This window comes from Phodopus roborovskii, unplaced genomic scaffold, assembly GCF_943737965.1.
Source record: "Phodopus roborovskii unplaced genomic scaffold, PHOROB, whole genome shotgun sequence".
NCBI lineage: Eukaryota > Metazoa > Chordata > Mammalia > Rodentia > Cricetidae > Phodopus > Phodopus roborovskii.
This window is the reverse complement of record NW_026125480.1, coordinates 52,073-66,601: the sequence shown is the minus strand read 5'-3', so window position 1 is coordinate 66,601 and position 14,529 is coordinate 52,073. Positions and strand designations below refer to the sequence as shown.

The following is a 14,529-nucleotide window of genomic DNA, read 5'->3' as shown; positions in this document are numbered from 1 at the left end:
CTCTGGATCTTCCTTCTCAGAAGCCAATCAAGGGAGAATTACTTGCTGGTACAGATCAAAGGAATATGCAGGAAGCAACAGTGGAAAAATGGAAGAACCAGAGCTAAAGAATGGGTAAGAATGACCAAAAACCACTTTTGCACCTGACTACATCCCTCTCTGGCCATCTACCAAATCTCTCATCGAACTGAAACCATGAACACTTCCACATGGCTGACAGAGGGGTCCATATTAAGCCCTTCCCTAAATGTCTATTGGGAGACTGTAGTAGACAGTGGAGGGGCATCACATTATGAGAGTTGGAGTCTTTCGAGAGTTAACCAGTAACCTCCCACCCCAGTGAAGGTAGGTAACTCTAGTCAAAGTCAGTTATCATGAAAGGATGCTTTCATTTCTGCAACTTCTTTCTGCATCATCTCTATAGAAACTCTTAATTGAGGCAGGATCATGAACAGCATTACAGGGCCATACTTCTCTCCTTTCTCTAAGAGTTTACCTGAAGCTGCACCTCACTCATTCACCCCTTTTACAACTGATGAGCAATTCTTCCGCCTGTTTAATAAGTATGCTAATACTTTTACTCTATAACTACCTTGACATCCTTTTTCACAAGAAACAGGATGAAACTAGAGCTGCTGACCCACTGTGGCTGCCATTCAGGGCTCCTGTTACATGTGGTTAGTGAGCAGCACTCAAATTACAGTCAGCACTTATCCTGTGTTTCCCACTGATTCATCCTACAGTCCCCTTTCGGGAAAATCCATGTTACACACCATTAGTCATGAACTAAACTTTCAACAAAGGGGTACTAAGATTCCATCTGTCTACTCACTGCCCACACTAACTATACTCAAAAATACCAAATCCTGCAGGACCAAGACATACAGTATTTGGGGATATTCAACTTACTGTACTCACCTTCCAAGTCAGTGTGCAGCTTCTTCCAAAACCAAAGAAGCACAAACTTCATGTAAAATTCAACTATATCACACATATTCTTCTGTATGAAATGACTAATAATGGTACATTCTTGCAATAACAAATAATTACTCACTGACAAAAATGCACATAAACAACTACAGAAAACAAAAAAGACATGTATGACGTGAACATTGAGAAATAGCTAGTAGATTCTCACTAAAACAGTTAGGCATTGGTGGTGTACTGCTTTAATCCCAGCACTCAGGAGATAGTGACAGGAGAATTTCTGTGATTTTGAGGCCAGCTTGGTGTACTGAGTTCCAGCACAGCCTCCAAAGCTACAGAGAAATCCTGTTTCGAAATAGATAAATAAATAAAAATAAAGGAAGAAAGAAATAAGAAAGGGGGGAAGGAAGGGAACAACGAAGGAAGGAAACACAATTAGTAAGAGCTTCATTGATAATTGTAAACAATTTGCCTCAACAATGGGCCATTTATTCAAAATGAACAAAGTGAAAAAGATATGAAAATGAGGAAGCTAACCTTTAGAAGATCAAATCAGGATTCAAAATCTATTGCAATTACTGCAAAGGAAACTATTGAAAAATGTGAAGACAGACAACAGGAGTAACAATGGCACAAAAACATAGACAAATTTTATTACTGTGTAGAGATAGTGAGCAAGTTTTAATCAAAGTCCTGTTGGAGGTATATTAGGAAATGGAAAACAAAGAAAGAAAAAGAATCTAAAGGAACTACAGAAACAATCAAAAACTAGATTAGGAAACAAAATTAAGGTGGAAATATTCCTAATTATACAGTATCCTAAAATAAAAAGTAATGAATTCTTTGAAGTTTCATGAAGACATAGGACTAATGCACAGTAAAATTAATAATTTTATTTTATAATTGCATTTTCTCTTAGTAGCATTTTTCACATAAGTTGTAACATATAATAGGATAATCTTGACATTTACAATAGAATATTCCAGACTCATTTCTAAAGAAACAATCTGGCAAATCCAAATTGCACATTTTTTGTTTTTAAAACAAAATTTTTTATTTATTAGATCATGTATATTAGCTTATGTGTGCCAGTGCTTTGTAGCATGTATGTGGCTGGATACTGGCTGACATCAGAAAGAATCTGGTCAGAAAGTCAGAAGTCTTTAAAAAAAAGGACTTGAAATTCAATTCATTCCTTGGGGCTTGTAGTGTAGGGTTCACAAGGGATAGCATGACACAAGGTTACCACAATAGTCTGTAGTACATGTTCACGGGTTGCATTGTTCTGAAAGTCATTGGAGTTCAGCTGAATCATAAGATATTAGCATGAGTTCAGATGATTCAGAAAGACAACTCAGTTTGGATGATATCTGTCACTGACAATTTAGTAGCTGTATTTTCATTTGTATTTTGCAGACCTTTCACTTTTACTTGAATGCATGGGAGAAAGTAGCCTTCTATCTGAGACTTCCAACTCCCTATATTCTATGTCAGGACCCTTTATAACTTAAAAGTATTACTATGAATGTAACACTGCAGTATTGAGTAAAAAAAAAAAAATCTTCCTTATTTTTGAAGGCTCAAATAAAAACTTTTCTCTAATACAGTGGCTCGAACTTTCCTCATGCTGTAAGCCTTTAACACAGTTTCATGCATTCCTTTGTGGGTGTATCTGCATTTGGGCAGACCTACCTACAGACAATAGATGCATGGTATCTCAGTTCCTAAGAGCATTGAAAATATATTTTCCTATATCTTAGACAATTCATATGAAAGAGTCTTTTAATCCCAAAGGAAACATGGCCCACAGGTTGAGAACTGCTAGTCTGTTGTCAATTTCTTGTTTACAAGTTTGAAGGAACAATTAGAGGGTTCAGAAAATGTTTAAGGGACACATATGTATCTACTCACCCTATCTGGAAAAATTAAATAGAATAAAGTTCAACTTTTTGAATCATTGTGCTTCACTGGGATAGCTTACAGAAATATGAGGAAGCAGTTACTGGAGCATAGTGGACTCAAACCCAGCTGCTATTATGAAACTCGAAACCAACATGTGATACAGCTTATGAATACTGCATACTTGGAGCACACAGCACACTTGTAGGTATATCTAAAGAGCATTCTATCTTGGCTAAAATTCTCTTCTAAGGTGCATGAGTTGTCAGTTTCTTCATTTGAGTCAAGAACACTGAATCCTGGTAGTTTCAGGGAGTGTTTGAAGCTCTTTTGAGTGGTGCCTTAAGGAACTTCCCTTCAGAAAGAATCATTCCAGTCTCCAGGAAACTGTTACATAGCAGTGTATACTTCTTGTTTCTGCATTTTGTCTTCATTTGAGGTTGAACACATACAAAGTCAATGAAAATTGTCCTAGATTTTCAGTTTCCCTCTGCATTAGCTCTTGATATTTTCTAAGATTTGAAAGTATCATATAGGCTTTCACAAGTTTGTCATGTTCATAATGAGTGTCTAGTGTGGAGTCTCAAGTGTAGCTAAGAAAAGATTGGTTTAAGCGCATGCCAAATGTTTTCCCATTGAAACTTTTCTGCCAGTATGAATTTTCTGATGTTTTCTTAGACCTGAGAGACTGGTAAACACGTTTCCATGTACATTACATTTTTAAGTTTTTTTTCTCGCATATGAATACTTTGATGTGCTCTCATGGTGATTTTGTAGACAAAAGGTATTTCATATTGACTACTATGGTGGTTTAAACAGCTATGGCCCCCATGGACTAATGTTTGAATGCTTGGCTCATAAGAAGTGGCAATATTAGGAGGTATGGCCTTGTTTGAATAGCAGTGGCTTGTGTTGGAAGAAATATGTCACCGGCTATGAGGTCTCACATATGCTCCAGCCATACCTACTACAAAGTTCAGTTCCTGCTGCCTGAGGATGAAGATGTACACATCTCACTTTTTCTCTAGCACCATGCCTGCCTACATGTCACTATGTTTCCCATCACTAGGATAATGGACTAACTCTGAGACTGTAAGCAAGCTCCAATTAAATGCCTTCCTTTAAAAGGATTGCCATGATCATGGTGTCTCTTCAGAGAAATAAAACTTGAACTAAGATAACCACACTTGTAAGGGTTTTCTCCTGAATGAATTCCTTAATATGTTCTAAGAAAGGAGCACATAGTGAAGGATTTCTCAGTCATTAAAGTTTCTCTTTAGTATGTGTTCATGTTCTTCTGTCTGCTTAGAAGTTGCACCGCTGTGAGCCCATGGCCCTGTATTAAATACAGTTGCTTGGGGGGAAGCTTGGTGGAATTTCTGGTTCTGTTGTCACTGGCAGTGCCACAGCCACCATATGTAGTTTTAAACTATTTGTCTATTGTTCTATTTACCAATAAAGACTTAGTAGTCAGGTGTTAGGGTGAAAACCTGCTAGATCAGAGAGGCCAAGAAGCAACCAAATGACCTTCCCTTTATGCCAGAGACCCAGCAAGAATGTCTTTCTAACCCATCTCAAACCAGAAGACTGCAAAACTCCAAGTCACTTCCTACTACTTCCTGTGAATCTAGCAATCTTCCATACCCCTTCATACTCTCTAGGGCTAATTCCTGTCAATTAAGTTTGGGTTCTGCTCCCTGATCAATGTTGATATTATTAAAACTCAGGTTTCATAGTGTGATCAAATATCCCAGAACATATTCTAAGAGTTGAACCTACAGAAAAGAATTTTTCACATTTACTACATTTCTAAAGTTTCTCTAGTGTATGTAATCTCTGATGAGTTCTAAGATTGCCTTTTGTGGTAAAGGATTTGTCACATTCACTACATTTATAAGATTTTTCTCCTGTATGGATTCTCTGATGTATCCTAAGAGATGAATCCCAGGTAAAGGATTTGTCGCATTCACTACATTTGTAAGGTTTCTCGCCTGTGTGAATTCTTTGATGAGTTCTAAGATTGTCTTTTGTGTTAAAGGATTTGTCACATTCACTACATTTGTAAGGTTTCTCGCCTGTGTGGATTCTCTGATGAGTTCGAAGATTGCCTCTCCCTGTAAAAGATTTTTCACATTTGCTACATTTATACGGTTTCTCTCCTGTATGTATTCTCTGATGAGTTCTAAAGGTCACTTTCTTGGTAAAGCATTTGTCACATTCACTACATTTGTAAGGTTTCTCTCCTGTATGGATTCTCTGATGATTTCTAAATGTCCCTTTCTCAGTAAAGGACTTGTCACACTGACTACATTTGTAAGGTTTCTCTCCTGTATGGATTCTCTGATGATTTCTAAATGTCCCTTTCTCAGTAAAGGATTTGTCACATTGACTACATTTGTAAGGTTTCTCACCCGTATGGATTCTCTGATGAGTTCTAAGATTTGAACTACTTTTAAAGGATTTGTCACATTCACTACATTTATAAGGCTTCTCACCTGTATGTCTTTTCAGATGAGTTCTAAGATTTGAGGCACTTGTAAAGCATTTGTCACACTGACTACATTTATAAGGTTTCTCTCCTGTGTGGATTCTCTGATGAGTTCTAAGATGGTCTTTTGTTATAAAGCATTTTCCACATTCACTACATTTGAAAGGTTTCTCACCTGTATGGATTCTCTGATGACTTTGAAGATGGTCTTTTGTGGTAAAGGCTTTGTCACATGTGCTACATTTGTAAGGTTTCTCTCCTGTGTGGATTCTCTGATGATTTCGAAGATGGTCTCTTGTGGTAAAGGATTTATCACATTCACTACATTTGTAAGTCTCTCCTGTGTGGATTCTCTGATGTATTCTAAGATATGAGGCACTAAGAAAGGATTTATCACATTCACTACATTTGTAAGGTTTCTTTCCACTGTGGATGCTGAAATGTCTTTCAAAGTCTGATGTGTTATAAAAGCATTTACCACATTCTGTACATTTGTAGGGATTTTCTCTACAATAGATTTTGTAATGTACTTTGAGTTGTGAAAAATGGAGAAAGGAATTACTGCATTTTGTACATTTATAGGACTTGTCTCTACGATGGGCTCTCTGATGCCCAATGAGGCTTGAATGACTCTTGAAGAATTTTCCACATTTCCAGCATTGGTGTGGTTTCTTCCCGCATTCAGTTTGTTTCAGTGTGATTTCTGTATTAGACTGAAAAGATTTATCATACTCTACATTTTTGTGGTCTTCCTTTCCTGTGTGAGTTTTTTTTATTTTGGCTAATGATGGTAATCAAATTTAAAAAGTTTACTTGGTCTGTACATTTGCAAAGTTCTTCTCCAGCCTTCCCACTTTTGTGTCTGTTGAGGTTTAAGTTTTCAACACAGGCATTTCTGTGGATACCAAATCTGTACTTGTTGTAATTTTCTGCAGTATCACTTGTGTCATAAGGTGTACAATGGCAGGATTCATGAGTCACTTTGAAAATCTCATTACATTTATAAGTCTTCTCTTGGATATTTTCATGATCATGGATAAAATGCTTTGTGCCTTGATGCAAGAACTTCTCACATTTACCATATATGCGATAGTTCTCTGAAAAAATATAGTACAATTATGATAATAGCAATTAATGCATGAGTAACAGGTTCAAACCTGGTGTTTTCTTATGTTTTCTATGATATATAAACTAGTAACTTTAAAGAACAGAGCTCTTAATAGAGGACTTTTCTATTTTAAATCATTATATGGATGCTCCTAAGAATCTCCAGACCAATCTATATCAAAGCACAGGGCCCAATTAATAGCCTGCTCCTTTTTTTTTTTTTTTTCTTTTATTAATTTTTTTTCCATTTATTTAACATCCTGACTGCAGTTTCCCTTCCCTCCTCTCTTTCTGTTTCTTGGCCTGGCCTCCCTCTGTCTCCCCATCAACTCCTCATCTGTTTCTGTTCTGAAAGGGGCAGGTTGATGGGAGATGTCATTCAGTAAATATGTTTCCTGTATTGATTAATGAATAAAGCACTGTTGGCCAATAGGACAGCAAGATAGGCGGGACTAGGAGACAAGGAGGATTCAAGGAAGTAGTAGGGGGGGAGTCAACATGGAGAGACTGGAGAGAACAGAGGTCTGGGCCCTCTCTCTGGTAAGATGAGACCAGGTAGAAATACTTAGATTGATAGAAATGGGTTAATATTTAAGACAGAGCTAGCCAATAAGAAACATTAGTAACTGGCCAACAGCTTAATATCTAATACAGTGTCTGTGTGTGTTATTTGGGGCTGGTGTGGCTTTGGGACCAGGTTGGTAGAAAAACTGCTCTTAACAGCTGGCCTCCCGTGGGTGTCAACAAAACACCGTATATTAAGCTGAGGTAGGACTAAGTCCCTCCCTTTGTATTAAGGCTGGGCAACAGAACCCACTATGAGCAATAGTTTCTCACTAGCAAGAAAAAGAGTTAAGCAATTCCCTGATCTGTTAGGAGTCTCCAAAATAGACCCAACTAAACAACTGTCACACATATGTAGAGGACCTAGGTCACCTTCATACATAACCTTCTCATTCTTATCTAAACACTGTACCTTGCAGCTTGTAAGACAAGTGGGTGTTTGAGCAGTAAGAACTTAGAGAAATAAGATCTGTGAATGATCATATGAAGAATGTTTCTCTACTTGTTATGTTTTTGAGAAAGAGTCACACAGTACAGCTTTGGTCAGTTAGGAATTAAAAACCCAGGTCAGCAGGAAACACACCATGCCCTCCTTCTTCAGCTTCTAAAGGGCAAATATTAAAATCATGTTGTGCCAGTACTAAACATAGCAACCACATCTCAAAAATAAACAAAAACAACATTCTCACAAACAGCATCTTTCTCTAAAACCTTTTACATGGTTTATAATCGCAAATAGGTGAAGATTTTAAACCAGTAGCAAAATTAAAATATTTTAATTGTTTTGAGTACTGTAATATATTACCTTGCTCTGACTATTCAGTAATCTTTAGCCTTTGAGATTTTCTTTGTATATTACATAGGAGGGCTCGATAGGTCACAGAGAATATACCATTTAATACTCTTCTAGAGAACACAGAAAATGTAAATGAAGCACCATTAAAAAGTTATATTGATAATCAATATTTCCCTCACTTCCGAGATTTTCTAGTTTTAGAGGGTTTACAGATACAAAAAGTAGGGAAAAGGAAAGATAAATCAGGAATTCTACAAGAAGAGAATACTTACCCACAAAAAGGAGATTGCTGTAATTCTCCTGCATCACATCCATGTATAAAGCTCTCTGAGCACAGTCTAGACATTCCCATTCCTCCTGTGAGAGGTCTACAGCCACATCTCTGAATGATAACAGACCCTGTAATGGAAAATTACCTAATTATCATACACTGCTTCACAAAATGATTTCTTGGATAAAAGACACCTAATGAACCAGAGAGATGTTTATGATATAGATGAGGCATGGCAATTTTTAAAGACACAAGTTTATAGAAGTGCTATATTGCTACTCTTTCAAGAGACAATGTATAGGAAGACAGTACATTGTTTACATTCATTGCGTCTCTCTCCTCCGAATTTTCTGATGTTTTCTAAGAACTGAGTAACAGAAAAAAAAGAATTGTCACAATCACTATATTAAAAAAAAATTGGCTGGAGAGATGGCTCAGAAGTTAAGAGCACTGGCTGCTCTTCCAGAGGACCTGAGTTCAATTCCCAGCAGCCATATGGTGGTTCACAACCATCTATAATGAGATCTGGTGGCCTCTTCTGGTGTGCAAGTATGCATGCAGATAACTGTATACATAATAAACAAAATCTTTAAAAAAATATTGCCTCTAGTTTGCAGGCTGTAATGTCTTAATGTTCTTAAAACATTAAGTAGTTTGATTCATTCCCAGCACATTCATGGCACTACAACACAGAATTTACTTGCAGATCCTTGAGAACCAATGCTCTCTGAGGAACCTTATTTGTAAGAGACACACACATACACTTTCAGAGAAATATATGAAGATATATATATATATATATATATATATATACACATATATAATATTACAGTTTAAGTTTAATAAAAGATGCTTTCTAAAATATTCATAGTCTTTATTGTATTTTTCATCTCCGTGTAAACAGAATGACATAATATCCTTTTAATCAGCAAAATTTTAGGGAAAATAACATACACATTTGAGATCTAGATGTAAGAATTTACCTTTATGAAGTGTGTGTTGATATCAAACAGAATCCCAGTCTCACATCTCAGAAGGTAAAGTTAAAATGAGCAAAAGTATGCAGTGAAATTATATAACGTCAATGTTAAGGACTAGATTAATCCTTTCTGAACCTGGGTTTATCTGACTCTATTCTAAAATGCTCAGTTGAGATCCTGAGGTCTAGGTACAATGCTGCTCCCTTTCTTAAAGAGATAGAATATGGAATGCAGAATTCATGGATGATTTACATCATTTTTTTCCCTTGAGAATAAGGAGTGTAAAATCACTGTATACATCCAATGTTCCAATCAACACATAGAATCAAGTTTGTGAAGATATTTTTTGAGAAATATTTACAACCATGAATAGAAAAGGAAGAATTATACAACATCAATATTATTTGAATTTTTCTAAAAGTTGACACAAACACTGATGATAACAATTTCAAGAATTCCATACTGTGTTTCACTATACAATAATTAGAAATATACATGTAAATACATGGCATATGTGACAATTCATTCAGGTAAAGTAAAAACATATTGTTTCAAAATAAATGTATTCAATAGGAAGAAAAATATTCTTACTCTTCATTAATTTTTTTTTTTTAATTTGGTTTTTCGAGACAGCGTTTCTCTGTAGGTTTTGGAGACTATTCTGGAACTGTTTTGAAGACCAGGCTGGCCTCGAACTCATAGAGCTATGCCTGCCTCTGCCTCCCGCGTGCTGGGATCAATGGTGTGTGCCACCACTGCTTGGTGACTCTTCATTAATTTTGAATATATTATTGCTTATGTGACTGAATCACATGAAAATTTAATATCAACTTTATTCTTTTCTTCAGTATTTGAGCTAATTCATTTAACAGGATTTTTAGCATAGATAAGTACCATTTATGATTACTCCTTCATTATTCAAAAAGTAGAATACACAATTTATAAGCTATTACAAGTGTACACCAGAAATGTAAATCCAAAGCCTGAAGTCATGGCTCAGAGATAAAAAGCACTTGCTATTCCTGAAGAGAAATCTAATTTAATTCTCTCTAAACACATAGAAACTAATCACAGTGCCTGAATTTAGTGCCAAGGATTTGGTGCTGATCTCAGGGATCCAGGGGCATCTCATCCAGTATACATAAAAATATGCAGACAAATCCTCAAATACTTAAATAAAATATTACTGTAAAGAAAGAAATAGCAACATTGACACAACTCTTCAGAATTTCACCCTGTATAATATAAACCTTCAGAGAGAGGAAACACATAGGCTGGACAGCCTTCTTTCTTCAAAAGAGAGTAAAGTAAGAGGGGCATGCATTCATACTTCAAAACAGATATGTGCAACACCAAATCAGTAGTCTCTAGAAAATTCCTACTAATATATTCCACATAATGCCATACAAATGTGAAGACAGCAGTGCTTATGCCTCTTCAGGAAAAATGAAACAAAAGATAAAGAGAAAATACGAATTTTCTAAAGAGAATTACCCACTGAACTTTGAGCAGAATCTCTTCTGAGACAAGTACATTTTAGGGGTAAACACACCCCTCATCACTGTGTGACATAATCTGGCAAAAAGAGAAACCAGAACACTGCTACCTTCATCTCCCCACAGACACATCAACTTTCTGGCAAGAGGAAGCCACATATTACTTCCATCATCTGTGTTCTCTAGGGTGCTAAAATGTTTACTATTAGGGTTCAAGACAGTAAAGTCTTTTCTACTTTTCTATAAATTGCTCAGTGATGTCAGTGAAAAGGTCCATGTATTAGCATATTCATGTTCATAAGCCTGTTTCTGGAAAACTGACCATTCACCATTCCAGAAATGCAACTATGTGGCACATGAAACCTTCCTTCCTAGCTAACATAAAAGGACACAAGTTCATTCTATGTAGAAAAATGGCCAAAAATATATTTCTTGAGTGTCATTTACAATAGCTTGTATTTTAGAACTTCAAGTCTAAAGTCCATGGAAATTCATATCCTCATAGTTTAAAATCCAGTGAAAATATAATGGGTCAAGTCTCTGCTATAAGTTGAAATGTTTAAAGACATGATCCTGAAATATAAGGAAAGAAAAAACAAATAAATAAGGCAAAAATAAACACTTCCAAAAACTAACATTGCCAGTGATAGGAAATTAAAGTCTTGAATAGTTTCAACAACAACAACAAAAACAATTTTCAGAGAAAGGTGGATATATCACTGACCTGGGGGAGCATTTACCACAGAAGCAATCATTGTTCTTATTGTTCTCTGAGTTTCTTTTTCAGGAATGAAGACTGGAGGTCTTGTTGAAATTTCACATCATGTTGTCAATAATACAAATCTAAAAATAACACAACTCTCTTATAGTCAATTCTGCCAAACCACACAAAAAGAACCCCACCTCTCCCCCCCAAAAAACCAAAATGATATCAGAAATCTTGTCAACGTTCCTACAGAGGAGAGAATATTTACAGTGGTGGAAGAAAATGACTATGAACCTAATCAATACACCCAGAAACATGGACTCTTAAAATTCATGGACAAAGAAGGGTATATGAGGAAAATTATAAAATGACAAATACCATCCACTCAAGCTACACTGCAGTCATAATTAGAGGAAAAGTTTATTTATAACCCAGGAAATAAGGCATTTTACAAAATGAATAGATGAATAGGAGAGCTGGGGAGTACAGGATTATTTTCAACACACAAAATCAGCAAACTACCATTTCTAACTAGAAGTAATAAAATTAGTACCCCTAACTTTGCCCACAAAAATATTTAAAAAACAAATCATGAAAAGTCCCATGATATGAAAATGCCAATAAAAAAGAGATGTCATAAGACAAACTTCAAGAGATTTTATGATAAACTCTTATAGGAAACAGGAAGAATGAAACACAGCTGAACTCAGTAAAAGGAAGGTATGTTGCATTGAAGCCAGCAGTACAGTGCAGGAAAAAAAAAAAAACGAATAGCATTAGCAGGAAAACTAAAAGGAGAGTAAGGCAGCATGTGTTCTCCAATCAGAGAAAATCTAGAGGCTTAAGAGCAAGCCAGAAAAAAAAATTAATAAGAGCAAAGAATTAAGGAGGAACAGATAGCAAAGGCACCAAATTCCCTTTTAATGATGACGCGATCAGGCAAAAAACTTCCTAGATTCACCACAGGAAAATCTTAGATTTGCTAAGTTCTCCTCCTACTATTGAAAAGTACAAAACTAATACAAAATTACTACTTTGTCTATTTATTAATAATGACAATTTGAAATGTAATTTATAAATTTAAGCCATTCAGGTTGTTTCCAAAAGATCTAGGAATAACACTTGTGATGAATTCACTTCTATGAAGAAAATTTTAGGGCATTCAGGGAAAAAGTGAGAAGTAATGTTACTCATAATCATTACAAGTTCCTCTCTCTACCTGGAAATCTACCTATCCTCTCCTGCCAACTTATTGGCTGTTCAGCTTCTTGTAAACTAATCAATGCAACATATATTCACACAGTGTAAAAATAAACAGCAACACGAAGGTTTTTGCAGAGGGAAACCACATGAAGACCTTCAATTTCTAGCAAGCAAGCAGAAACTGTCCTGTTCTGACAAGATTATGTTTAAGGCAACTCAAAACCATCTTTGGGTATCTTTGTAATCAAGTTACAGAATTTTTAAAAAAGCAGTTAGTCATACCATAACATGTAGACAGTCATGTCTGCACATTTTAAGGGTGAGTGAGAGGTCAATGAGTAAGGTTACTGGGAATTTATTTTCTAGAGACTGAGTCACAGACAAATGATCATGAGTACCAAGACAGATACCTAAGTTGGAGTTTTTTTAGCCATCACACTAGAATACAATATCTGACCATTTGATCACATTTCCTTTCATTCTATCTGGTAGATACACCACATGTATTTACCATGTGTGTCATGTCATCTTGGAGAACATCCACATCTATCTGCCAAATATCATATTTTTTTTTCTCAAAGTGACAATGAATTTGTCATCAGAACTAGTTACACTCATTCTTGTCATCATCTAAGAAGGCTGTATTATATGGCTCATTTAGGTAAAATGTATCTTTATAATTTACTCCTTCTTTCAATGTGGACCTGTTGTTTTAAGGTGCACGCACTCTTTTGAGTGAGAATACTTATCCTTTGAAATCCAAGTGAATGCATGTATAGTTAGAATAGTACAATTCAGGCCATATATCTTTAAATGGAATGTCTGTGTTCTACAGTACGTGTTTCTCAACTTTCCTAGAGCTGTGAACCTTTCAAACAGTTCTGCGACCTCTTATGTCAATGTATCTGCATGTGCAGACCTGCCTGGAGATGGATAGAGAAGTAATCCCTCGGTTCATAAGATCATCAGAAATACGTTTTCCAATAGTCTTAGGTGACCTATGAGAAAAGGAGGTTTGACACCTCCCCCAACAGGTCTTGACTCACAGGCTAAGAACCATTATCTTAGACAATGTCAAGCAGAATCATCAAGGAGGACACATGGCAGAAACTACCTGATGGCTGCCAAGGAAAAGAGACTGTTTTCAGGAATAAGGTGAATCATTTCAGGATATGCTCTTGGTACTAATCACTGATAATGCCAGGTCTTTCAAAATCCTATCACCTATCTTCCTGAACATGAATAGAACTATATCTTAGTATTCTTCCAGACAGTTCTCAGATTCCCAATTAGTAATATATATGACTACAGTACCACCCCTCAGTTCCTGTCTATTATAGATTTCCTCTCTGGCAATCAACTTTGTAGTTCCAAATGAAAGTAAGGATGTGTAACATGAGTCTCCTGGTATATATACAAATACTGCATATTAGTACACACATACAAATATTAATGCATGTATCAAAATTAAGGACTCATGTAGTGAGGTAGTCCTTCTGTAGCACTGACCACGCCCATTGGGGGGGTGGAGCGATGGGCGGAGGTGACCTGAGGAAGGAGGTCGGAGGGGGCCAGGAAGGCGCTACTCATTGTGAATGCTACAATATTATTACTATACATTTTCATGACCATGGTATTAGAACATACATAGCACTTTATTACACTGACATTATATTTATATCATACCAAATAGTTTTCTTGACATTAAACAGACATTTGGATGATTTCTTCCCTTGCTATTGCTCAAGTACTTTAGAGTGACACTGGGAGAGATGATGTCATTTAATACTATCATCATTCTGCCTGATCAAACTGGTCATTGTATGGCCTGATGCTATGTTTACTGCTCACGATTTGGGGAAACTTCCCTACCCCTTTCCAAGATACTGAAATAACAAACAGCTCCAAATTTCCAATGATAAAATTTAAACAATAGTCGAGGCCAGGCAGTGGTGGCACACACACTCCTTTAACCAGCACTTGAGAGGCAGAAGTAGGCAGATCTCTGTGAGTTCGAGGTCAGCCTGGTCTACACAGGTATTTCCAGGAAAGCCAGGTAACCACAAAGAAACCTGGTCTCAAAAAAACTAAA

General features: G+C 36.2%; 1 protein-coding gene across 1 annotated transcript; it reads right to left on the bottom strand.

Annotated features, from left to right (window-relative positions):
• Positions 1 to 4,304: 4,304 nt before the first annotated feature.
• Positions 4,305 to 8,206, bottom strand: LOC127215571 (gastrula zinc finger protein XlCGF26.1-like). The gene is given in 3 exon segments (XM_051175976.1): positions 4,305 to 6,096; positions 6,098 to 6,411; positions 8,054 to 8,206. Coding segments are annotated over 3 exon segments (1,818 nt in total). The 5' UTR covers positions 8,097 to 8,206; the 3' UTR covers positions 4,305 to 4,635.
• Between the last annotated feature and the right edge of the window lie 6,323 nt (positions 8,207 to 14,529).